General features: G+C 45.9%; 1 protein-coding gene across 5 annotated transcripts in view; it reads left to right on the top strand.

The window, feature by feature from the left end:
- Positions 1-14,302, top strand: part of LOC139384737 (tyrosine-protein kinase CSK) — a 36,402-nt gene extending 22,100 nt beyond the window's left edge. For 4 of the 5 annotated variants that reach the window (XM_071129601.1, XM_071129600.1, XM_071129602.1 and 1 more), the window contains 12 exons: positions 2,223-2,299; positions 4,580-4,693; positions 5,393-5,505; positions 7,913-8,132; positions 9,873-9,966; positions 10,199-10,264; positions 10,369-10,468; positions 11,064-11,154; positions 11,289-11,362; positions 11,587-11,782; positions 11,911-11,997; positions 12,235-14,302. In XM_071129601.1, the coding sequence (XP_070985702.1) occupies positions 2,285-2,299; positions 4,580-4,693; positions 5,393-5,505; positions 7,913-8,132; positions 9,873-9,966; positions 10,199-10,264; positions 10,369-10,468; positions 11,064-11,154; positions 11,289-11,362; positions 11,587-11,782; positions 11,911-11,997; positions 12,235-12,417 (1,353 nt within the window). In that variant the 5' untranslated portion in view covers positions 2,223-2,284 and the 3' untranslated portion in view covers positions 12,418-14,302. Of the gene's footprint in view, positions 1-2,222; positions 2,300-4,579; positions 4,694-4,831; positions 4,929-5,392; positions 5,506-7,912; positions 8,133-9,872; positions 9,967-10,198; positions 10,265-10,368; positions 10,469-11,063; positions 11,155-11,288; positions 11,363-11,586; positions 11,783-11,910; positions 11,998-12,234 lie in introns of those variants that run through there. The other variant, XM_071129604.1, reaches the window with a different exon arrangement.
- The last annotated feature ends 12,138 nt before the right edge of the window (positions 14,303-26,440 follow it).

Consider the following 26,440-nt stretch of genomic DNA (forward strand, 5'->3'; position numbering starts at 1 on the left):
CTGACACTAAGAATGGCAAATAGAAAAGTGGGTGGCCTCTGGGTATACCAGAGCTGCTATATTTGGCTCTGTCAGTTTGCATACAGGTCTGCAGCAGTCTGCAATTAGCCAACTTCCTGTTTTAGAACAGGATGTAGAACTAGCAGTGCTGTGCTGTGAGGCCATTGATACACTGTAGTGGTTGTATGGATGAGGCCAGCCAGCCCACCCAGGCCTTCTGGACATGCGTCATTTAATAGCACTAGAATTCTACAGTACATTTATGGAGTTCCGAAAGCACTGTGTTACAATCAGTATCTGGCTGGAGGGGGCTGCTGTCCACAACATTGACAGACTGGACACTACCCACCATTGCGACCTGTAGGCTCTTGTTGGTTGGCCCTCGCTTCATACTTGTCGCCAAACCCACTGGCTACAGGTTATCTACAAGTCTCTGCTAGGTAAAGCCCCGCCTTATCTCAGCTCACTGGTCACCATAGCAGCACCCACTCGTGTGGGTAGCAGCACCCCCAAAGCCAATTCCTCCTTTGGTCGTCTTTCCTTCCAGTTCTCTGCTGCCCATGACTGGAACGAATTGCAAAAATCTTTGAAGCTGGAGACTCACATCTCCCTCACTAGCTTTAAGCACCAGCTGTCAGAGCATTTCACAGATCACTGCACCTGTACTTAGCCTATCTGTAAACAGCCCATCCTACTTCATCCCCATACTGGTATTTATTTTGCTCCTTTGCACCCCAGTATCTCTACCTGCACATTCATCTTCTGCCGATCTACCATTCCAGTGTTTAATTGCTATATTGTAATTACTTCGCCACCATGGCCTATTTATTTCTTTAACTTACCTAATTTGCACTCACTGTATATAGACTTTTTGTTTTCTTTTGTTCTACTGTATTATTGACTATGTTTTGTTTATTCCATGTGTAACTCTGTTTTATGTGTCGAATTACTATGCTTTATCTTGGCCAGGTCGCAGTTGCAAATAAGAACTTATTCTCAACTATCCTACCTGGTTAAATAAAGGTGAAACAAATAAAACAAACAGCAAAACAGCAGCACTATTAAAACAGGTTGACTGTAAATAGAGTCCCTGGTAACAGGGACTCTATTTTCTCTGTCTGTAGTGAGGTGGGAGGCACTGATTGCCCCCCCCACCACACCAAGCCATCGGGGAAAATACAAGTCAGCCACTTCCACTTCTCACTTCCCCCTCACTTCCTGTTCTCGGGCGGTCTGAAGTGAGAGGCGCGTTAGATGAGGTTGTGAGAGGCGCGTTAGATGAGGTTGTGAGAGGCGCGGTAGATGAGGTTGTGAGCTACTGTACTGGCCCTAATGTGGGGAATTTACCATGCTGTGTGTGCTTTTGTCTGATGCAGCATGAACCGTATGGCCTTGTTGTGTGCCTCCAGTATTTTCTCTGCCCCCTCTTTCTCATCCTCAGGGATAGACCACCGAGACACCCTTCAGGCCAGGCATCTGCTGTATTCTGCCTGCATACTGTAGCCTAGATCTAGCCAAACAGATCATACAGCTCACTACTGTAGCCTAGATCCAGGCAATACAGGTCATACTGCTCATACCTGTAGCCTAGATCTAGCCAGAACAGATCATACTGCTCACTACTGTAGATCATTCAGCTCTCGCAGCACAGAGGCCTGCCTGACACAGATGAGCTGAGATAGTGGTGGGTTTAGCTTTAGACATCAGAGCAGTGGGCAACATTTCCTTTGGGAGGATCAACTCTCCTGCATTCGCCTTGCTCTGAAGGTCACCGTGGAGAGGCACAATTATTGGCGCTTAAATGCTTATCTGCATAGAGGAGTCATTTTGTTTTGTCCTATATTTCACTCATTCTAGTACGTAGGCTATTATTGCAGTCTATAACAGCACATTTAAGTGTGTGTTTGCAACATTTTGTGTTTCAGTGTTCATGCACCTTGGTCGAAAAACAAGGTAGTGACAGTAGGCTATTTTTCCTCTGCATGTGAATCTTATTCACAGCGACTGAGTTGAATTGACAAAGTAAACTGCAGATTGAAGCTGTTTAACATAACTAAGTAGAGTAACATTTTCAATCTGGGTCTCTTTTGCTTAGTGACCAGACCACATGTGGTTGTCTACCAGGCTGAGCATACATCCTGTTCCAGTGTGGTGTTAGTCTGTCAGAGGGAACCACAATACGTGGTGATTGGCTGACTATCTTCTCTTCTGTTGTCCTGCAGCTCTGATGGTACCAGCTGACCAGTGACACCTGCTGAGGACACCTCCCCCACCCCCCTTTACCATGTCTGGGATCCAGGTGAGAGGAACACATCTACACACGCAAGCTAGTAGTGGACAAGTCAACTGTTTGTTCACCCCTGCTTGCAATTGCTAATAACCCATCCGCAACCATCGGACTATATGTGAAAATCTGAGGCCCAATAGCATTTTGCACATGTTCTTGATGACTGTTAATCTCACTGGTTTGAGACCACACAATCAACCGAAATAGTGCTGCTAATAGCTCTATATTGCAAATGATGTGGTTGAAGAAAAGCAAATCTGCGATTTAAATGTATAAGTTTGTCTTCATTTCTACACACTTTCTACCTGTCCATTTTCGTTTAGACTGGAGTATTTCTTCATAAATTATAACACGTACGAACCACTCATAACCCCCCACCAGTTGAGAACCGCTGCCCTAGAAGACTAAATAAATCCTTGCTCACCATAATGTCTTAAATCGATAGAATGAATGCTTCAATCTAGTTGACATCGGTCAAGTTCTGTCATCCCTGCTTCTTTTGCGGAGAAAATACATTTAGGGACCAGGTTAGGGGGGGAAATTAAATAAATTGAGATGGATCTCGCTATCTATATCTAAAAAAAACTGGGAAGATTGTCTGTGCAAAGTTTCCAAATGACATCAGTTTGACTGGTTGTAAGGAAATAGAAAGCTATGAATACGACCCATTGTGTTTCTGATCAGATTTAGTTCTGCTTGGTGCATAATTTGTGGTTGACATACTATCTGCTTTTATGATTGCAATAAATATACCCCCTGTAGAGATGTGATCTAACTGCACATTCGCTGAAAGAAAATCAGATTTCTCCACTCCTGTTCCTAAGTAAAAACGTTGCCAACATTTGCATAATTTTATTGCAAGAAATGCTTCTGCAGGAGTTAATATTAAGGCTATGAAAGGTAGTAGTGTCCAGATTTCAGTGTCCATTTAACCCATCGGAACAGTAGGCTACAGTTCCCTTGACGTACCATAGGCCTATTTGATGTCCCCATCTTGTGACTGTCGAATTTGTACAGATCCATCGCACAACACTGCTATCATCCTTATACCACTTCACCAAATCTTTCCCAAACATTACCTTTCTGGCCTTCGCTTCTCTTTATTTTCTACTCTCCATTTCACAGCTTTTTTCTTATTGAATTAAACTCAAAGTTTCTCTGCCCGTTCTCGAAAGTATTTTGTGATTGGCGTGTAGGCTATTTGACACGTGTACAGCTGGGCCCTAAAGCTCAGGCTGACATGCTAATGCCATATAGCCTAAAATAATGAAAGAACATCAATGTAGCCTATTGATATAAATTGCACATAAATTGCATACCTTTAAAAAAAAATAAAAAATAAAGTAACGGTATTTTCTCTTTATTCAACCCGCCACCCACCCTTCAGCCACACAATGTCATGACCCTAAACGCGCCTGCCCTGCAGATATAACAACGGGGGCTGCAGTTTGAGTCAACCCATGCATCACTAAAGAACGCATGCATTCTACTTACACACACATTCTAATGTGCCAGGCCTCTTTCAGAAGTGTCATATTTCCTGACTGACATTAGTGCTTCTGCTTTTCATCTGCCAGCAGCAGCAGCATAGCATGACTGACATCCCCCGTCTTCACATTTGCTTATCAACCCAAATGATTTGAATCTTTGGCACACAACAGTACATAACTCTCACATCGCTCCCCCTGTGACACTCGTCTCTCTTTGACTCCTATCGGGAAATGATCGAGGGATGTGTGTCCTGATAACGATATCAGACACACAGCTGTGTGTAGTGCATTGCTTCAGGAATACACCAGGTTATATGAGGATAGTGGCTGCGTCTCACCCTATTCCCTATATAGTGCACTACTTATGATCAGAGCCTCGAGGGAATAGGGTGCCATTTTGGATGCACCTTGACTCACACACTCACACACACCTGCTTTGTACTGTCATTGCCTCTAACTGATAACGTCTTCACAGGGGTCATGGTTGTATGTTATTTACAACACTGATGCCACAACACCACCGGTTAGACGTGGGAGCCTGTTAATGCCTATAGAATAGGCCCACATGCTATATGGACAAACCAGCATAGCTACCTTTTTGAATAGTAGACCTTTTTATATGCTTGTAATAATGTGTTATTTGATTGTAATGTGTTACTGTAACCTGATGGCAATTTAATTTCTCCCTGGAGTGTCAATGGCGTAAATGCAATTAACTTGTCCAAGCTATGACTATCTGTAACCTTTCACTGTAGTCAATCTCAGTGTTTAACAGCGCCTCTCCTCTTCACTCGTGACCTAGGTGCCATGGTTGCCTGGCACAGAGTGTGTAGCCAAGTACAACTTCCAGTCGACGAATGAACAGGACCTGCCTTTCTGTAAAGGAGATGTGTTGACCATAATCGGAGTCACCAGGGTAAGCACGGCTCCCCTGTCTATACTGTGTGAAACCGTTATTGTGCTGGACTTGTGTAGTTCTACAGCTGTGTTAACCTTAAGGATTGGACCTTTTTTTTTCTTCTAATTTTCACCTAAAATGACAGATTTGGGTAACTGCCTGTAGCTCAGGACCTGAAGCAAAGATGCATATTCTTGATACCATTTCTGAAAGAAAACACTTTGAAGTTTGTGGAAATGTGAAATAAATGGAGGTGAATATAACACTTTAGATCTGGTAAAAGGTTAACACAAAGAAAAAAAATCATGTTTTATTTTTGTTCCATCTTTGAAATGCAAGGGAGGACATAATGTATTATTACAGCCCAGGCACAATTTAGATATTGGCCACTAGATGGCAGCAGTGTGTGCAACGTTTTAGACTGATCCAAGGAACCATTGCATATCTGTTCAAAATGTGCATAATTGGTTTATTAATACATTTTCATGTTCATAATTGTGCACTCTCCTCAAACAATAGCATGGTGTTCTTTTACTGTAAATTGGACAGTTAGATGAACAAGAATTTATGCTTTCTGCCCATATCAGATATGTCTATGTCCTGGGGAAATGTTTTTACTTACAGCCTCAATGCTAATCACATTAGCCTACGTTAGCTCAACTGTCCCGTTGGGGGGGGGGGGCACCGTTTTAAAGGGTTATTCTGCTGCTATTTCAGGATCCCAACTGGTACAAAGCGAAGAACACAGTGGGCAGAGAGGGAACCATCCCAGCTAACTATGTCCAGAAAAGGGAAGGGGTCAAGTCGGGGGGGAAACTCAGTCTTATGCCGTAAGTACACGAGTACCTTGCTGATCTGTCACATAGGATATGCCCTTACCTGTGACGTTCCCATGTTTCACTGTATAATAAAGGTATGAATATGGGGCTTAGTTCATTAGAGTTCGAGTGTTACAAAGGCCTGATAGGAGACGTTGGTAATTGATTTATTTGTTTGCCGCTTCTCTGTCCCCTCTGCTCTCTGGGTGGCTGCCTGCCACTGCGGGTGGGGCTAACTGGTGCTGCGATTTGAATCGGGCTCTTTGAAGGGACAGCTATTTCAAGAGGGATAATTTTTTTTTTTTGACTTAATGCAAATGGAATAAAACTGGAGGCCAGGAGGAAATCAGAGTTCTCATACACACACACACACAGGACAAGGCTGAGGTTGCTGCACTCAAACGTGTTGGACCAAAACACACTGATGGGGATGTGTGTGTGTGTGTGTGTCTCTCTCTGTCTCACACACACACTGAAGACTCTCCCCCACCATCCCCATCTTCTGAGCTTAACTGCCCAGCTGAGCAGAGGAAAGCTCAAGCAGTGTGGGGAAGGGTGACCAGTCAAGTGTTACAAGGAAGGACAAAGGCAAGGCTACTCCACTGGACAGGGAACTGGCTAGAGGGAGTCGGTGGGTTTACTGTCCTTATGAAGTAGAGGTCACCAGTTCAGGGACTGAGTGGTGTCCACTGCACTCATACTCTCCTTCAGCTGTAAGAGAGTCAACTCTATGTAAATACAGCTAATGATGCATCAGCCCTGTGGATCCCCTCAGAGAGCGGTGGTTAGTGGCGAGAGTCCGAGGGGGGTTATTATGTTTTTACGAATTGGTAACAGATGTCTTGGGGAAAACGCTCCCTGTTTGCTTATATAACCAACAGTGTCAGCTGTGTTCTTGGTTATGTTGGTCTACACACCCTGAGAGATGCTGCTCTTTGACCTCATAGCTCACTGCTGCCACCTGCTGGTAATCTTCTACTCTGTTGGTAATGAGGGAAATACGGCACCACCCTAAAGAAGACTGGCAAAAGACCTCAGTTCTCTCCTCACTGCAGTCTCTCCTACCGCCTTCCGCACTGTCCTTCCTTTCTCTATTTTCCCCTTACTTCTAGCAGCCTGTTTTCCCTTTCTCCCATCGAATGACTAATGAATAGCACAAACTGCAACATAAATGACATATTACATGCCCTGCTTCCTCATTAAATGGTCTGATTGCTTCTGTGTGCTCCTCCTGTGTTTGACTGGTTGGTCATATGTTTGGCTGGTAGATCCTGTGTGCTCCTCCTGTGTTTTGGCTGTTGGTTACTCAGTGTCTGGCTGACTGCTGGCTTACTGACGCCTGCTCTCAGATTAATGGGAGTTAAGGAGGCTGCTGTCCATGGAGAAGCAGCTCCACTGATCTAATCAACTCAATCCTCTCTCCGCATTTAAGCCGCTTTGCACAGGCCCTGCTCTGTCTCTGTCTCGGTGCTGGGCAACAGAGGGAGGGAAGTGTGTAAATCAATTACACACTTTGATTACCCTTAACTCACCAGCCCCCAGAGAGACCCCTGTGGACCTCCTGCTGCTCCTGTTTCCATACTGCTGGGGGATTATGTTAGTCTACTACAGATAAGAGATTAATGATCCTAAGGTAAAAGCCAAGAAAGGGCTTTTAGAAGCCAGTAGAAGCCTGTAGATCTTCTACATGAGGTGAGATGGAGGCTGTGTTTAATAGCTTGAGCTAAAACAAAGAAGGGAACCGCGTGTGTTTTCCCTAAGAGAGCTTTTTAAGTCCTGTGCCCTGCAGCTTGCCTTGTGGTCAGCCGGGGGCAGGTTTCATAGACTGTGTTCTGAGGGGATGAGACTCTATGCTGCTCTCTCTAAAAGCCTCCTCCTCAGTGAGGTCTCACCTCTCTGTGATAGAGGGGTCTGGTAGGCCCTGCTCTGTGTCTTGCCTGCCGTGTGCTGCTTTGCATTTTCCTGTTATTACAGAGCCTGTGTCAGTTTCAGACTCTACCTGCCTGTGTGTTTTTGTCGCCGTTTCCTGTTTACATCAAGGCACTTTCTCACTGGCTCCTTGAGACACAGACAGGGTCACTCCACTGCTCTAAGTACAACTGCCTAGAAATGCCACTGCCTTACATTATGCTGATCTACTGCTGTTGTCCCCTTTACCTTGTCTATGACTGACTGTTTATCAACTCTTTTAATACAGGCCTTTGTATGTGTGTTACATGGCCAACATTGCATGCTTGCAATAATAATAATAATACTACTCATTATTATTATTATTATTATTATATCTCCCATTTACTTATAAATGGTCTTTTTGCCCTTTTAATGACCTTGGTATGGTAATTTTCTGTAGTCCACTAAGGCCCTATCTCTGTGTCCTGTCCCTCCCCCTCTCTCCTCTCCTTCTCGTGTCCATCTCCAGATGGTTCCATGGTAAGATAACGCGGGAGCAGGCAGAGCTCCTCCTCTACCCCCCAGAGACTGGTCTGTTCCTGGCGAGGGAGAGCACCAACTACCCTGGGGACTACACTCTGTGTGTCAGCTGTGACGGTAAGGTGGAGCACTACCGCATCATCTACCACAACGGCAAGCTCAGCATCGACGAGGAGGAGTTCTTCCAGAACCTCATGCAGCTGGTGGAGGTAAGGTGGTGTCAGCCTGTCAGTCCCAAACGCTCCCTATTTCTTACTGTTTAGGCTACTCCCTCAGCTCTCACACTGCCTATCCTGTATGGTGGTCAGGTACTCGTCAAGGATGCTTAGTCACATAGTTAGAGAAGGCAAAGGGGGTGGAGGTTATTGATGGGAGAGCGATCAATATTATTTTGGGAAATGTATTATATTGATACTTTGACTCCAAGTATGGATTTAAGTTAACGTTAGCAAGCGCTAGTCGGCTGTACCTGGTATTTTTTTCATCCGACTAGCTTGTTCTGTCTTTTTAAATAGGGAGCCAACATGTTTTCAGCACTTATTTCCATGACTGATCAAAACTCATTTTCTTGTGGTCTCTCTGCAGCAGACCTATAGTGAGCATTATGTTTGGAACATCAGCATTATGTTTGGAACATCAAATGGCAATACAAATATAATCAGCACCTAAGTACCATAATATCGTTCGGTCCCTGTAATTTCCCAGTCCTAGTGGAGGGAGACCTCCGTCTACTGCGTGGTCTATTAGACAGCTTCTACTACAGCAGTAGGGCTGTTAGTGTGTTAAGGGAGGAAGGGGGCCATGGTGGGAAAGGTCTCTCTTCCCCAGAGATAAGGCGCTCCATCAGGCTTCTAGCTAGATGGCTTCTAGCTAGATTGTTTGCAATCGCACTTTAATTAACGCTCATCTCTTTCCCAGAGGCGCTGCTGGGATTTAGACAGGAATCTGCACACTGGCATCGAGGACCATCTGTCTAACTGGCACACTCCATCTTATTATCACTCCACCACAATCCTCCGCTTATTCCTTCTGCGCTTTCTCGCTCTCGTCTCCCCGCTCTCTCTCGCCTTACCCCCCCCCCCCCCCCCCCTGCTCTCACATTCTTGTGATTTTTAGCTCATTCTTTTCCCCCTTACTCTCACTGGCCTGTCACAACAGGCTCCACATTGGTACACACAAGTTGTCCTTCCCTGTCAAAAGACCCACATTTGTGGTGTTAACCACATAATGGAAATCAAACACTGTTGCGTTTAAGGGATTAGTCAATCACATGTTAAGTACTTGGGTTATTATGGATGGTGGGTACTTGTGTGGAGATTCAAGTGTGTATTCAGGCACATTGAGTATTTTTGTATTGTCCAAATATCAGTTATATAACCTTGGTTTCATAACTGCAAATATTCAGAAATGTGTTAATTTGATGGGTCTTTAAAGCTCAAATACAGTGTTGACATTAATATATTTGTTTAGTAGCTTGTACAGAGGCAATAGTTCCTATACCATGCTGCCATCTGGTGGTTGTGAATGTTACTCACATGTAAAATAGACAGTGGCAGTCAGATTACACTATGACTGGGTGCTTCTCCATTGATTTAACAAACTAATCACAGGTAAAAAGGATGGCGGGTGTGTTTGACTGGTTAACATGATCACATGTAGACCAGTTGGTGTCGACAGGATTATGTGAAGGTGTGGTTAGTGACCTCTCGCCACCAAACACACAATTTCCATGCTTCTTCTGTTAACTAGCAGAGTCCCCACTAGCCCTACAATCCCAGCATCCTTTTCACCCCAGACTGCTGAGTGCATTCTTGACTCCCGCTCTTTGTTGTCTGGTCTTTGACATACGGTTGACAATGCAGTTCTACCTCCTCAGTGTGACTATGCAGCTACTGTTAATATACACACTATCCAACTCGCCATGTTCTCTCTCGCCGATCTCCATTCAGCACTACACTAAAGATGCCGACGGCCTCTGTACCAGACTCATCAAGCCAAAGCTGATGGAGGGAACGGTGGCCGCCCAGGATGAATTCTCCAGGAGTAAGAACACTTTAGTAACCTTGTGTTTCCATTCTCTGAGTCACTCTTGGTCTGTAAGAATACACAGTGACTCGGTCTGTCTTCATCTTCTGTAGTACAGGAAATCTGGGCTTAATCACTTCAATTAGCAGTAAGTCTTTAACCTTGTGCTTTGCTCTGTCTGGGGAAGGATGATATTTCATTAGATCTGCTGGAACCTGAGTCTGACTTTCTCTCTGTTGCTGCTCCACAGGTGGCTGGGCCTTGAACAGAAAGGAACTCAAGCTCATCCAGACCATTGGCAAAGGGGAGTTTGGAGGTAAAGACCCTAACTGAGACCAGCGCTGATGAAGATGTCTCTTTCCATCCCGTGTGACACCTGTGTGTCGTTGTCCAATATTACATCTCTATGTATCTGTTCAGATGTGATGGTGGGGGACTACAGAGGGACCAAGGTGGCAGTGAAGTGCATCAAACACGACGCCACGGCCCAGGCGTTCATCGCCGAGGCCTCCGTCATGACGTAAGTCTCAACCATTCTGTTTTGCCTCACGGGTGGCGCAGTGGTTAAGGGCGCTGTACTGCAGCGCCAGCTGGCACACCAGAGACTCTGGGTTCGCGCCCAGGCTCTGTCGTAACCAGCCGCGACCGGGATGGCCGTGGGGCGACGCACACTTGGCATAGCGTCGTCCGGGTTAGGGAGGGATTGGCCGGTAGGGATATCTTGTCTCATCGCGCACCAGCGACTCCTGTGGCGGGCCGGGCGCAGTGCACGCTAACCAAGGTTGCACAGTGTTTCCTCCAACACATTGGTGCGGCTGGCTTCCGGGTTGGATGCGCGCTGTGTTAAGAAGCAGTGCGACTTGGTTGGGTTGTGTATCGGAGGAAGCATGACTTTCAACCTTCGTCTCTCCTGAGCCCGTACGGGAGTTGTAGCGATGAGACAAGATAGTAGCTACTAACAATTGGATACAATGAAATTGGGGAGAAAAAGGGGGTAAAGAAATTCGCAAAAAAAACATTCTGTTTTATGGTCTTACCCACTTTCTCTAAAACCTTCTGACTGTGTCTGTACACCTTAGTGCGTAGCTATGTCTCTAAAACCCTCTTCCATGCAGGCAACTGAGGCACAACAACCTGGTTCAGCTGCTGGGGGTGATCGTAGAGGAGAGGGGCAGTCTCTACATCGTCACAGAGTACATGGCCAAGGTACTTCAGTCTAGTCTATTGCTTGTCCAGGGACTACTCTATCTAGGCCGTGGGCTGGAGTCCACTGTCTCTTTATGATAGGGTCTGTTCATACTGCCCAACTTCACAGCCGTCCCTCTCTCCCCCCACCACAGGGCAGTCTAGTGGACTACCTCCGTTCTAGAGGACGGACCGTGCTGGGAGGAGACTGTTTACTCAAATTCTCACTGTAAGTCATCCTCAGGAAGTTCTGCAGTATTGGATTTCTTTATGCAATTATAATGTGATTTCCCTGGAGAGGATGCCAGGAACCAAAGTATTTTAAATGGCTATTGGTATCACTTATCTACAGTGAAATTAGTTATTTGTCTTGGCTGAGTGATCCCATTGTTTCTCTCTCTGTGTCTCACATCTCCATTTGGTGACTCCTCCTCGTTCTCCCCTGCTGTGCAGTGACGTATGTGAAGCCATGGAGTACCTGGAGGCCAATAACTTTGTGCACAGAGACCTGGCAGCCCGGAACGTGCTGGTGTCTGATGACAACATCGCCAAGGTCAGCGACTTCGGTCTGACCAAGGAGGCCTCGTCCACACAGGACACCGCCAAACTGCCTGTCAAATGGACCTCCCCCGAAGCCTTGCGAGAGAAGGTAAAGGTGGAAAAAGAGAGGATTGGACGGAGGGAGGGAGCATGTTTAAATGGTGTAGCCTAAGCTCTGTCTTTGTCTGTGGTGTCTTGTGTAGTAGACCTCAGCCTCTCTTTCTGCCCCCTCCACAGAGGTTCTCCACTAAGTCAGACGTGTGGAGTTATGGTATCCTGCTATGGGAGATCTACTCCTTTGGGCGTGTGCCTTACCCCAGAATTGTAAGTATGACATTGTTAGGTGACTCCAGCAAGGGGCAGCAACCTGATCTGTATTGCTTTCTCCAATGCAAGGCAAAAATGGATATATCTAGATGAGTGATGTATTTAGTATAATTTAATAGCTGTGAAGCTTGTGTACAGGCAGATAGGTGGATGCCACTGTTCAGACAGTAGATGTTAGAACGTACTAGTAGAGTATGTGGTTGGGTTAATAACGCCCTCCTCTCTGCTCCTCAGCCCCTGAAGGAGGTGGTGCCGCGGGTGGAGAAGGGTTACAAGATGGACGCCCCCGACGGATGCCCGGTGGTGGTTTACGACGTCATGAAGCAGTGCTGGACCCTGGACGTGGGGCTGCGGCCCTCCTTCCGCATGCTGAGAGACAAGCTGTCACATATCAGAGCAAAGGAGCTCTACCTGTGAGGGGCAGAGAGGGAAGACACAGCAGACTAGAGCGGAGAGAGGGAGGGAGCGAGCTTCCGGGCTGGGGAAAACTAACTGAAGCAGGACCGGAACTCATTTGCCTGCTTCACCTGTAGACCACACCCTACCTGATACCTGAGCTGTACCTGTTTTCCTCTGGGACTGTAGTAAACCCTCCCCTGTGTTAGATTCCCCCTCTACTCTTCTGAAAGAAAGGAACAGAAGTCCTGTATGTGTTGTATAGCTTTGTCAGCTGGTTGTTTTCCTCCTCTGTCCAGTCCATCAGCCTCCCTCTACCCCCTTCCTCCTACTGTTCTCCCAGTCTCTTTACTGTGACGTTGTCACCTCCTCAAACTCTTATTTTCTTCTTCTCAAAAACGTGATAATGGGGATGCTGGCCTTTTCCTCCACATGTTTGTCAGGTGCTCTCAATCTCTCTCGGTCTGTCTCTCTGTGCCTTGATCAGTCCTGTATCTGTGTTGGTTGGTAGTGTGGCGCTGCATGCTGTCTGTCTCACTCTCCTATATGGGGCCTTACTTAGGGCCTTGGCTATGTGCCAAAGTTCTTTCAGTATACAGAGCTCCAGACCCCCTCAGCTTCCAGAACCTACTCCTCCACTCGGACTATTCAGTTTTTATTCCTTTTTTTAAGAAATCTTTTTACATCATTTTTCTGGGGGAGGTTGGTTGTGCAGTTCTCTCCCTCCGGCTCCAGAACAGGTTCTTCTATGTCCATTTAAAGAGAACATTTCAGAGGAAAAGAGGCCAGTACATAAAGAGCCTCCGCTGGGAAGCGCCTATCTCCAACTCCACACAGGACAGGGGAGGGAGGGGCACTTCTCAACATAGTCGATTCATCATATGTGGGCTTGTTTTATATTAAAATATAATTGAAGGATAAAGAACCAAAAGAAGCCAAGGAAAGACAGACTGAAGGATATAAGAACGTTTTAGTATAGCGAATGCTGGGGTTGGGTGTGTGCATGCTGTGCCAGAGGCCTTGGGTTTAACTGTCAGTGCTTTCAATGTTTATTATGCTACCATGATTATGAATAAATCATTCCGTCTGAACAGTGTGGAAAGAACGTCAACAGTCCACACTGACCTCACAGGGAGAGGGGGCTCCCCTCTGAAAGCACCTGGGTACTATTCAGTCATGTGAATGTCCTGGATGATAGAGGTAACAGCAGGGCAGTGGGCCACTGGGGATGCCCTGGGTGTTTGTTCCATATGAAGTGAACCTTTAGTCATTATGCTATTACACACATTCCCACACGGTAAATATTCATTTACACAGAGGTAATACAGCCATTCCACACACTTTACATACCCCCTGGGTTCATACATACACTTGGGCCAATGAATCTTATTTGACTGAACTGTGAATAAGGTATTCTAACTATGGCTTGTGGTCTTCAAATCGCATTTTATTGGTCACATATACATGGTTAGCAGATGTTATTGCAAGTGTAGCGAAATGCTTGTCAGAACCTGTGACTTCACAGATTGAGCCTGAAATAATTCTCTCTCACACAGCTCTGTTTTAGAATGTAGAAGTGTTTGAGAGTGTGAAAACAGATATAGCTGACGTGCCAAAAGTCTTCAAGCTGTGAAGCTGCAGTGTTCTGTGTCAGCTGATCTGTTTCCATTTCCAATGGTCAGTCAAACAGACTAAAGCTCCTCTCATCATGTCATTCTCGTCTCCATTCTTTCCCCTGGGGTGTCTGTTCCTCCACTCGTCTCCAGTGATATTCTGCTGCAAACAGGGCACACACACAGAATTACTCTGAGCCTGAACTGAGCAGAGCTCAAATGGAACAGCTTTAAGGGCCTTGTCTGTGTGACCGTGTATTTTTTTGTTTTGTAAAGAAAGAAACATGATTCAATATCTTCAGCTTTTGTCTCTTTCTTTGTGGCTCAAAGCCTTCCTTCTTCGCACATGTGTTTTTCTGTTTCCATCCCTCATCCTGTCTCGCCAGCCCTGTTGCTTGGACAATTGTCCATGGTCCGGGCTGGCTGGCTCGTTTAGATTCCTATGAATCTTAATGGCGCTGACAGTCCAGAGTGGTAACAATGGGCTGGTTACACAACACAGGGCGCTCTCAGCCAAGGCTGTGTGCCTCTGCTTAGCTGTCAGAACCCATCATTACACTGGGCCGTCACTCCATCTCACATTTACAGTGCTTCTGAAAACACAGGAGGAGCATTGCTGGAGCGGGACCTCAGATTTAGATGCATGTTTTGATGTGTAATGTGTCTATGGCTTAGGTTACTACAAGAGTGCAGCAATTAATCTTACTCACCCAGTCATGTGATGGTTGTACCACTACCATGGATCACCACCAGATGACACTGTGTAGTCTACTCCAGGAGACTCATGGATGTATGGAGATAAATGTTACATCATGCCTTCATTGTAAATAAGAATTTCGTTTTTAATCAATCTGCCTGGTAAAATACAATACATCGATTAAAAAGCCTGTGTGATATACTGCTAGTGTTCTAGTGGTAACACCATAGTTAGTCACCCCTCTTGTGTGTTCAAATGTAGCCGCATTAGGCTACTTGTGACTTTTATAGAGATGTCATCCTACCTTGGAAGGGTCATAGTTCATTCCAGGACTTTTGTGTATGATTCTCATTTCACTGTCACACAAATAAACAATTAAATGCCCCAATCCGGTCAACTACACACACACAGTTCAGTGCCTGTTCTTCACTATCACAGATGAGTGGAAGAGGGTGCATCCTGTTTTATTCAGCTTTTGTTACGTTGTCAGCTGAGATCCATAACTTATCTCCTAAGCCTGATATTTCTTGACAGCAACAAATTAAAACCCACCATGAATTCATCTGATTACACCAACAATTTTTGTTAAATCCAGGAGGATTCTGATGTTTGCAGGCTAGAGGCTAGTGTGGATTGTAGTGCCTGAGCCTCTGGGCCATTTGAAGTACCACCGGCTAAATCTGACTTTAAAATGCCTATTCACTCTGTTCCATATGACTGTGCAATCCACTGTTTTATCAACCCAGCCAGGTCATTTATAAATTTGATCTCCACTATGAAAAAAATCTAGACATTTTCTCCCATTTCTTTTAGACTAACATTTCGTTTTCAACAGCGGAGATTTGTATCAACCTTGCTGTCTGTCTCTCTGACATTTGCAGCATTGTTCCAATATTCGATTTCCAACTGTCGCATAATAATGAACGTGTCGGGATGAGACGGACACAGGCAGGCAGGCAGCTTTTCTTAGCCATTCGAAATCATGAATCAGTATCTTTTTTTATGGATATATCAATAGAAAACAAGTCAAACGAAACAAAGTGCAGCTATTTTGCGGTCTTTCTAGCCTGAGTGATTTGATTTAGCTCTGTTGTTGGCTAGCTCCTGAACAACAGTGTCCTGACATAGAGAGCACATGTTCTATGCTAGGTGAAGTCGTGCCTCATTAGCTCATTGTTATGGATGTATCCAAATAAATGTCACTAGAGAATAGTTTATGCAAATGCAGCTACTTTGTTGTTATTCTGGCTGCACCGTTTGACGTGGTTGTAAATTAGCCGTAGTTGGCTAGCTAGCAAGGGATAAGAACGTTGCCAGCCAGTATGGCATTTAGAACGAACGACTGGGTAGCGTCCATAGATTCAGAATGAATAAATTCATCAAAAATAACACACCCGTGGTATACTTAAGTGATAATGCCCGAGAAGCCGTTATTTGGATTATATATTGGCACGGTTTGTCGGCACTCTACTTTGTCTTGGGCCTGACAACACTCGTGCCAGTATATCCTCCAAACACCGGCTTCTCGGGCATTATCACTTAATTAAGTATACCACGGCATGACAAAAAAATACTAATTACATTGGTAACCAGTTTATAAATTGAATAAGGCAGCTCAGGGGGGTTGTGGTATATCACCAATATACCACGGCTAAGGGCTGTATCCAGACACTCCGCGGCTAAGAGTTTTGTCCAGTTAATCTGCGTTGCATCGTGCAAAAGAACAGCTCTTAGCCGTGGTATATTCGCCGTATACCACACCTCTGGCTTTAATGCGTAATTATTTCACCTGATATGGTTACCATAACTCTCAAGACTGGAGACACTGAACATGTTCTAGAACATAGAAATAGAAGCCTTAGATAAGATATATAATAATGCTATGCTTTATACAGCACAGAGCAGGTTATTTTACTGGGAAAAATATGCAGAGAACAAAGACACTGATGCCAAAATGGGTTAATTTGTACTGGCACAGCAGCAGGATATGTGGGGGAGTTTTCCGATTCCAGCCCAATTCGGTGACGACAGGAACTTAGTGAGGTGATTGGTGCTGAAGGGAGTAGTCAGGCCGATGTCAGGCTGATGTGGCTGCGATGTGTGGCTGTCTCAGCTGTCCACATGGGCCCACTGTGCTCCCCACTCCCTGACAAATATCCTTCCACAAAGCTCCATCAATTCCCTTCCTTCCCCTTCGTCTGGTCTGGGATCAGATCTCTCACTCCACTGAACAGACCCTAAAAATAATCTGTTGCTTCAGCTGATGTCTCAGCAGCAATTAGCTTCTATTTGTGGCCATGCTTGCAGACATCTCAGATAGCTACGGGTGTCACTGTGGTCCTGACTGTCTGGCCGGGGCATTGTTTTGTGTCTGCGGACTGGGAGGTTTATGCCCAGTGGTCTATTGGCTTGGCAGCTTTTGGCTTTGTTATAGAAAGGCTTAATAACGCAGTTCTTGGTGTCTTTTGGCTTTGTTATAGAAAGGCTTAATAACGCAGTTCTTGGTGTCTTTTGGCAGCCTTGGTTATTATTAGTTGGTAGTAGTACGACAGCCTTGTGCCACATTAGTGAGTGCAGAATAATTTTTCTGGAATCACATTCTGAGGTGGTTGGATGGACTAATGGGCTGAGTAATATTCTATAATGCCATTCAGTTGTTTTGTTATTGTTGTAATTGTGCTTTTCAGTATGGGAATTTGTTCTTAACTGACTTGCCTAGTTAAATAAAAAAAGTTAGATTCTTAGTTCAAATTTTATTTGTCACATGCGAATACAACAGGTGTAGATCATACAGTGAAATGCTTACTTACAAGCCCTTAACCAACAATAGTTTCAAGACAAATACCTAAAGAAAAATAAGAAACGATGAAGGAGCAGCTGTAAAATAACAATAGCGGGGCTATATACAGGGGGTACCGGTACAGAGTCATGGGGGGGGGGAATGCAAATAGTCTGGGTGCCATTTGACTAGATGTTCAGTAGTCTTATGGCTTGGGGGTAGAAGCTGTTTAGAAGCCTCTTGGACCTAGACTTGGCGCTCCAGTACCGCTTGCCTTGCGGTAGCAGAGAGAACAGTGAATGACTACGGTGGCTGGAGTCTTTGACAATTTTTAGGGCCTTCCTCTGACACCGCCTGGTATAGAGGTCCTGGATGGCAGGAAGCTTGGCCCCAGTGATGTACTGGGCTGTACGCACTACCCTCTGTAGTGCTTTGTGGTTGGAGGCCGAGCAGTTGCCATACCAGGCAGTGATGCAACCAGTCAGGATGCTCTCGATGGTGCAGCTGTAGAACCTTTTGAGGATCTGAGGACCCATGCCAAATGTTTTCAGTTTCCTGAGGGAGAATAGGTTTTGTTGTGCCCTCCTCACGACTGTCTTGGTGTGCTTGGACCAGTTGTGCCGACAACTGTGTTCCATATATTTTTCAGGTCTCACTGCAGAAGGCATGACCTTGCCGTCACAGCTAATCATAGACCCACTAGACCTGGCAGGCGGGCAGAGCCATTTCTCAGTATCCCTGACTCCCCAGGCAGTACATGACAGAGAGGACTGAGGACCATGTCTCGGCCCCTGTGACCGTGTGACGTCACTGAGCTGGGCTGGCCCTGGCCAGGTCGATCATCAGTGGACATCATGTACTGAGAGAGAAACCCATGAGCTATGAATCAAATACACATGGCAGAGCAAGGCTCACCGTTCGTTCATATGTGGAACCACAAATCATGGATCACATGGACATCTGAACGAAATAGCTTACTGACTCGTGACATTGCAGATCATGGATAGGAAGGAATCATCTTAACTAGGTTGAACCAAACAGCATGTTATGATGCTCAATATGCTGGATCTGATCTGAGCATACAGTATCGGAGATGACTAACAGGAGTCGGCGTGTAGTTGTTTTATCATCTCTACCACAACGAGACACCAGATGGCCGACTTACATCTAACCCTATCCCATGTGTGTAGAGCTCCTCCTGGGAGACAGGTGTGTAGAGAGGGAGGGAGGTGGAGCTCTGAGCTGGAGAAGATGGATAACGGCCACAAAGGGCTGTGATGATGTAACGCTAGCTAGGCAGTTTTTCGGGGACTCTTTTAAAAATAACCCAATTGGAGCCCGGGGCACCGCATGGCTGATATGTTCGTTCGGCTTTGTGAAATAGCAAGGTTCCAAGAGTCAGAGAGAACATGTTTTCTGCACCAGTTGTCAGGCTGGATTTGCATTCTGTCTGTGACATTTCACCCTTCTGCCCCAAGCCCCGCGCCCACTGCCTGCCAGAGGGGCGTGCGGTGCCAACACACATCTCTCTCGGAGCAGGGTGAAGGGCCCCTGGAACCACCATAGACCCCCTCCTCCTCTACCCAACCCCCTCTCCTGGATCACTTTATCCTCCATCATCGCCTAGTTAGCCACCTGAAACACCAGTACATTAGATTCCATGGCATGACAGGCATAAAGAAGATGAGCTAGATTTAATACATGAATACAAGGTGTAGCTGAGGCTGTGCAGATTAACTGATGCTTTAGTGAATCTAGATGGGTCAGTGCTTGACTCAACACTGAGGACTAGATCATGTTGCCCATGCAGCCCGCTGTCATCGACTAGTGGGTCCATGCTATCAGCCTGCTGACAGTCTCCCTGAACAATCAGCTTCTGTAAGGCAAGCTTTTCTCACATTCCATGTTGTGCTGCCACACATCTACAGACCACTTCAACTCCATAGCTTACACACACACAGGGTACACACACACACAGAGTACACACACACAGGGTACACACACACAGCGCTTGACTTGGGCAGGAGCTCAAAATGTTCTGCTGCTTGAGCTCACGTTCCTCTTAAAGAATATTAGCTCAAAGTATAGTGGAGCTCCTGCACATAAGTATAAACAGTACCGGCATCATGAATAATGTCAGTGGTTCATTTTATGCTTGTAAGTCATTTAAAGTAACCACAGGTGGTAGACAACCATCCAAACACTGTGTACTGTATAAACATGTGTCAAAAGGGGAGGAGACAGGTTAAATAATTATTTTTTAAGCCATGAGACAATTGAATCATGGATTGGGTATGTGTGCCATTCAGAGGGTGAATGGGCAAGACAATACTTAAGTGCCTTTGAATGGGGTATGGTAGTATGTGCCAGGCGCAACAGTTTGAGTGTGTCAAGAACTGCAACGCTGCTGGGTTTTTCACGCTCAACAGTTTCTCATGTGTATCAAGAATGATCCACCACCCAAAGGACCTGAATGTCTCTCTAGTTCCACACACACGGACTCTGCCTGATGATCCCCTCCCTCAACCTGGTTCTTCTGTCCTCCATCCCCTACTGTCCCTTTACTGTCCTGGAGGACAACACAAGGCTGAGCTGTCTGTGTCCTGGGTGGCAGGGCAGGCAGGGGGAGAGAGCAGTCCAGACCCTGGACCCTGCTGACAGAGATGAGGAGTGAAAGCCAGGCAGACTGGGATCAGACCCTCTCCGACACATTGTGGCTGATGGAATGCACCCAGGAGTGAGTGGCTGTGGACTGCATGGTCCAGTCTAGAGAGGAGTCTACACATACACAAAAACACACAATGCATAAACACAGCTCCTGTGTGTATCTCAGGCTGGGCCGTATATGAGTAACAACCTCTTTACCGTCCATGGGCAGTAATGACTCGTGGCTCCTCCAGTACATTCACATTGATGAAGATAATGTGTTGTGGCAACTCACATGCGAAGAGACATGTAATCACATAGCCTTAGAACAACAAGCTGTTGAGGAACAGAGCAGACAGGTTCTGCATGAACACCATGAGAACAGGAGAGGAGTTCACGTCGCGGTGCGTTATGTGTCAGTATGACATGTCCATTAATTATTATCCACATAATAATGAACATTTCCTGTTGCTGTAGGATTATTTTCCTTCTGTGAGGATCTGGTCAAATTAAGATCTAGCATCTGTAGCAGACCCTATGGAGGGTTTGCCAGGGATCCTCCTCACCCTCTTCTCCTATTTGAGTTAAGCAACTCAATGGCTTGTAATGGTCAGGGTCTTTGTGAAATGGTTTGGTGCCGTTATCTGTATTTTTCTGTCATGTTGGGTCTGAGTCTATGGAGAGATGGTTTCCCCTTCTTAACCATAATTAGATTATTACAGCAAATGGAAGTGAGATAATGTAAATGATCATCACTGTGTTCCTCCACATGTAACGCTGACAATAAAAGTTGTGTTTGTGATTGGAGATGCTGTGTATGATGAGGGATGTGGAAGTGTTGTGTTTTTACCAGGGCTTGCTCTGCCTGTTTGTCTGACCTCTCTGGGTCAGCTGGCAGTAATGATCTCACTGCAAGACGAGGCAGGGACCCTGGGCCAGATTACTCACCACCTTACTGGACCCAAGGCAGACACGGGCAGCCGCTGACGTGCTTGACTCACGTGGCTCACTCTCTCTCTCACTCTCTCTCTCGCTCCCCAGATAATGTTTGCTTTAACCCTTAATACTCAAGCCTGTACCCAGACAGGAGAGCATACAAGCAAGCAGCCAAGCGCTGATGTTTATTTACAAAGAAATGTCCCGGTGAAGGACATTGGTTGATAAAGTAAGCCAAGCCTCGGGGTTGTTGATGGAAGAAAGCCAGTGATGGATCCATTCCTTGATGTGATGCATGTTGTGTGTGTGGGTGGGCTGGGTGTTGTGACTGAATGGAGCATTGGTTTCCTACCCTGGGGAGACTGAAAGCTGAGACCTGTGGCATTCGTAAGAAACTACAGCAGAGAGAGGTGGTGTCATCTTCACCGACCTGTGATGAGATTGGTTCTGAAGGCCATCAATCAATTCCGCCCTGATAGCTCCACGGCCGTGTGTGTGTGTTTATATGTTGGAGCGGGAACAGCAGGAATGGCCAGGATGCTGACAATTCTGGGGGAATTCTTGGATCTCTTAGAGGAGAGTGTTTCACAATAAGTAAAAAAGGAGGCCATGGCCCGTTGGGTGACGGGTGACGGGTGACGGCCTGGTGACGGGGTCTCTCTCGACCCTAGCCGTGTGATGGTGGACTGGGTAGTGTGACGTTGTGTATGTGACTGTGTGCGTGCCTGTGTGTGTGTGTGTGTGTGTGTGTGCGTGCGCGCATGTGACGGTCTTTGGTCCCGTGTAAGAAGGGCCATCACTCCACTTGGGACCGGAGGCCCAGCGATGCTACCGTCTCCAGGCAGCCTGTCACATAAATCTCAGGTCCCTGTCCAGCAATCCTGGGAGTTTGATAGCTCCTGGCTGCAGTTGACCTCCTCAGCCATCAGCAGCCTAGTTTGGGCCTCACCTATCCTTCACCTCAGCCTGGCCATGATGAACAACACAGCCTCTTTCATTGGGCCAGTAGTAATATGTGGAGAGGGATAGGGGGGAAGGGAGAGGGTGAGAAAAGAGAGGAGAGGGTAGACAGGAGAGAGTGGAGAGAATGACGAGTGTGCCCAGGGGATAGGCCTGATTTTTCAAATCCAGTTGGCAACAAGCATCTGAGTTGCCTTCAGTCATCCTCTACTGAATTCATCTCATGTTCACTGGCTTCAACAGACTGACTGAGGCAGGGAGGGAGGGTTTGTGTAGTCAGGACAGCAGCCAGACAGGAGTCTGTGTGTGTTGTTCTGTTGTTGTGTGGTCTGAATGTTGTAGGCCTACATGAACATTTAGAAGTGTTTGAAGGCCTATCACTGGGCAGTTAGTTAGTCAGCTTTGCAAATGTGTGTGTTTGTTAGTGTGTGTGTGTTGCAGTGGAGGCTGGTGGGAGGAGCTAAAGGAGGACCGGCTCATTGTAATGTCTGGAAAGGAAAAATGGAACAGAATCAAATGTGGTTTCCATATGTTTAATACCGTTCCATTGATTCCATTCCAGGAATTACAATGAGCCCATCCTCCTATAGCTCTGCCACCAGCCTCCTCTGGTGTGTTGTTGTGAAGTCGGATTGTTGTAGGATAGCTTACACACATCTAGAAGTGTGTCTAGACATTGGGCTTTGGGCAACGGGCCAGGAACCTGAGGAGGCAGAGAAAGGCTGGATGTGGTGACAGGATAGGAATGAGAGGCTTCGAGGCTAAGATCAACACAGTTGCTCATCCTTCCTCCTGTCACAGGAAGTCAATACAAAACAGAGCTCAGGACAGGAACCCCCTCAGTTTTCATCAAGGATCTCTCTGTACTTTGATCCGTTCATCTTTCCCTTGATCCTGACAAGTCTCCCACCATGCTTCACCTTACTGATGGTGCCAGGTTTCCTCCAGGTGTGATGCTTGGCATTCAGGCCAAAGAGTTCAGTATTGGTTTCATCAGACCAGCTAATCTTGTTTCTCATGGTTTGAGAGTCCTTTAGGTGCCTTTTGGCAAACTCCAAGTGGTCATGTGCCTGTTACTGAGGAGTGGCTTCTGTCTGGCCACTCTACCATAAAGGCCTGATTTGGTGGAATGCTGCAGAGATTCTGGAAGGTTCTCCCATCTCCACAGAGAAACTCTGGAGCTCTATCAGAGTGACCATCAGGTTTTTGGTCACCTCCCTGACAAAGGCCCTTCTCCCCCGATTGCTCAGTTTGACCAGGCAGCCAGCTCTAGAGTCTTGGTGGTTCCAAATGTCTTCCATTTAAGAATGATGGAGCCCACTTTGTTCTTGTGGACCTTCAATGCTGCAGAATGTTTTTGGCACCCTTCAACACAATCTTGTCTCGGAGCTGTAGAAATCAAGTTGTAGAAACATCAATGGAAAGATGATCAATGGAAACAGGATGCACCTGAGCTTAATTTCAAGTTTCATAGCAAAGGTTCTGAATACTTAAGTAAATAAGGTATTTTATTTTTGAAATTTGCAAAAATATCTAAACTTTTTTCGTTTTGTCATTATGGTGTATTGTGTGTAAATTGATGAAGATTTGTATTTTATTTGATTCATTTTAGAATAAGGCTGTAACGTAACAAAATGTGGAAAAGGGGAAGGGGTCTGAATACTTTCTAAATGCACTGTATAGTGAGTGATAAGGTATCTTAAGGACCACTTTATTCTGTGAGGTTTATGAGGACTACTATGATGTATATACAGTGTGGGGAAAGTCAGATCAGGTCATCAATGATGAAATGCTACTGTACCATGGCTATCCTCATAGCCACAGCTGTACTTTGAGTCAGCTGTACAGAAGTCAAATCACATTTACTTGGTCACATACACATATTTAGCAGATGTTATTGCGGGTGTAGGGAAATGCTTGTGAAATACTGCAAAGTTGCTTAGAAGCCTGGAACAGGGCTTCCATGTCTTGGTGCCATCTTGTCATAGTGTGTGTATGTGTATAAGTGCATTCATTTGTGTGTTTAGGAGGAGGTTGACCTGTGTGTGTTTGGTAATGTTCCCTGACAGTGTTTCAAACACTCTCCTGGTGAATGTCTGTGGGTGTGACTACCTCTGCACTGTCCATATTACTGTCTCACTCCTCACTTCGTTATATGGCAGACTCCACAGGACTCCATATTTACACTTGTTCTATTTCACTGCACTCTGTTTCAATGTGTCCACTAGTATTGGGTAAGCATGAGGGCCCACTCAGAGCTCTCTCTCTCTCTCGCTCTCTCCCTCTCGCTCTCTCGCTCTCTATGAGTGACTTAAACAGTGAATGGGGAGATAATCCTTCAGCGGACCATTGTGCAGACAAACAAACACACACACATTAATAAAAACACAACCACACATACCATTTAATATTAGGCTGGAGCCAGGGCTTGGGGCAAGCTGCTTGGGTCAGTGTGGCAGAGCAGAGTGGAGCCTCATGATGAGAACAGAATGGAGACGGAGACGGACCACTCCCCCCAGATGGACAACGCCCAACCTCTTACATAATCCTAGTTCTCCCAAGCCTGGGAACTGAACGTTTTCCAAGGCAAAGACTCTCTCTCACCCTCCTTTGGATTCCTAGCTTTGTTTTCTTTTAATCCTAGAAATTCCTATTGAACTCAGTGGGCCAGTCAGTGTAGTGTAGTGGAGGGGCCCTAACACGGGCATGCAAGGACACTTTAGCTGGGAGGAAGTCAGTTCACATCATATAAACAGGCAGGGACACTGTTTATTTGAATATGGAGAGAAGTGCACACGACTCTGCCATGACTCAAACATACGTCACTTCATACAGGGATCTTTGTCAAGGTCTTCGTGACAGTCTTAATCTGGCCTGCCTGCGTGTGTATGAGGGGCGGGGGTAGTATGAGGATAGGGCTATATATTGGCTACCGCTTACGTAAGACAGAAGGGGATGTTGGCATGGGGAGGTAAGGAGGAGGGATGAGGGGAGGGAAGGGGTGAGGAGGGAAGGGTTGGGTAGGGGTGGGTAACTCTGCAACTCCACACAGGAAACAGGAGTGTCTAGCCTGCAGCACTACCTTATTGTTTATTTCATTTTTTACATATCCTAAGTGCCCAAAGGATGTCACTATATTTCTAGTTAGAATTGCAGCATAGTGAATGACCTCTCTTGAAGATTGTGTGTTCCACCACCATGCATAGTCTACATGCAGAACCACCACTTTACCCCATACATACATTACCATCACCATTCATCACTCCTGCTCCTGCCCCCCAGTCACCTCTGACCTTTCCCTTATCCTCTAACCCCATTTCTTACACTTCTTCTCCTCCCCATCCTCATTTCACCACTCCTCCCTTCTCCCTCTCTCACCATTCCTCTCTCTTTTCACCCTCTCATTGCCGATTGCTTACAGCAATTCAGATGAAAGAGAATCTTCCGGCTATTGCATCCCATTTCACCACAGCCAGCACTACCTTATTGTGCTCTGCTATCCCTCTCAAGCAACTGGACTACATCAGGAAAATACAGGATGGAGGGAGGGAGAGATATGGAGGGGGAGAGAATTCAAGAGATGGGAAGGGTGGGAATGTGAGGTAATGGGAGAGAAGGGGACAGAGAGAGGTTGAGGGTGAAAGGTTTAAGGTTTAAGTGAATGGGAAACTGGTATGGACCAGTCTTTGTTGCATGATATAACTTACCTTATGCTCATATTCAGGATATACAGTGTATTCTAAGAAAAAAATGTATGACCTAGTTTTTATATTGATGTGTGTATTTTCTGTACTTTATGTCATTCAGGGCTCATCTGTAAATGAGACATTGGTCTCAGTATGACTCTTTGATAAAATAAAGGTTAAGTAAATCAAATAAAGATTATTATCCAATCTACATTATGATTCCCATGGTTTTCTATTCATGTTAAAGCCTCCTGACCTCCACTACCACTTAAAATGTCTTCATACTCATGCCAAGCCCCAACATAATGTGTTGCTTATATGGTAGACAGTGATGTAAGTGGAAGGCCCAGTTTTAGCATCGTGACCCAGAATGTAGTTTAGCACCTAAAAAACAAACCTAAGGCGTGTCAAACATGCTGTCCATGGGCTGTATGCAGCCTGCCATGATGTAACACTAACACCAAGCAACACTTACCTCTTGGATTATTTAAGATTTAATGTTGGAGAAACAACACTCCACACAATGGAATTAGGTCATTCCTAGCATCAGATTGTTTTGTTCAAGCACCGCGGGTGAAAAGTGAGTGACCCTCTGGACAACTGCCTTCATAGAAATGGTCCCTTAGGCAAAGTAAGTGACAGCCCTGCACTAGCTGATGACTGCATATACTCATTTATGTAGAGCTCCAAGCAAGCAAAGCTCCCTGAACCATTCTATTGTGTGCTG

This window comes from Oncorhynchus clarkii, chromosome 26 (genome assembly GCF_045791955.1).
Source record: "Oncorhynchus clarkii lewisi isolate Uvic-CL-2024 chromosome 26, UVic_Ocla_1.0, whole genome shotgun sequence".
Taxonomy (NCBI): Eukaryota; Metazoa; Chordata; class Actinopteri; order Salmoniformes; family Salmonidae; genus Oncorhynchus; species Oncorhynchus clarkii.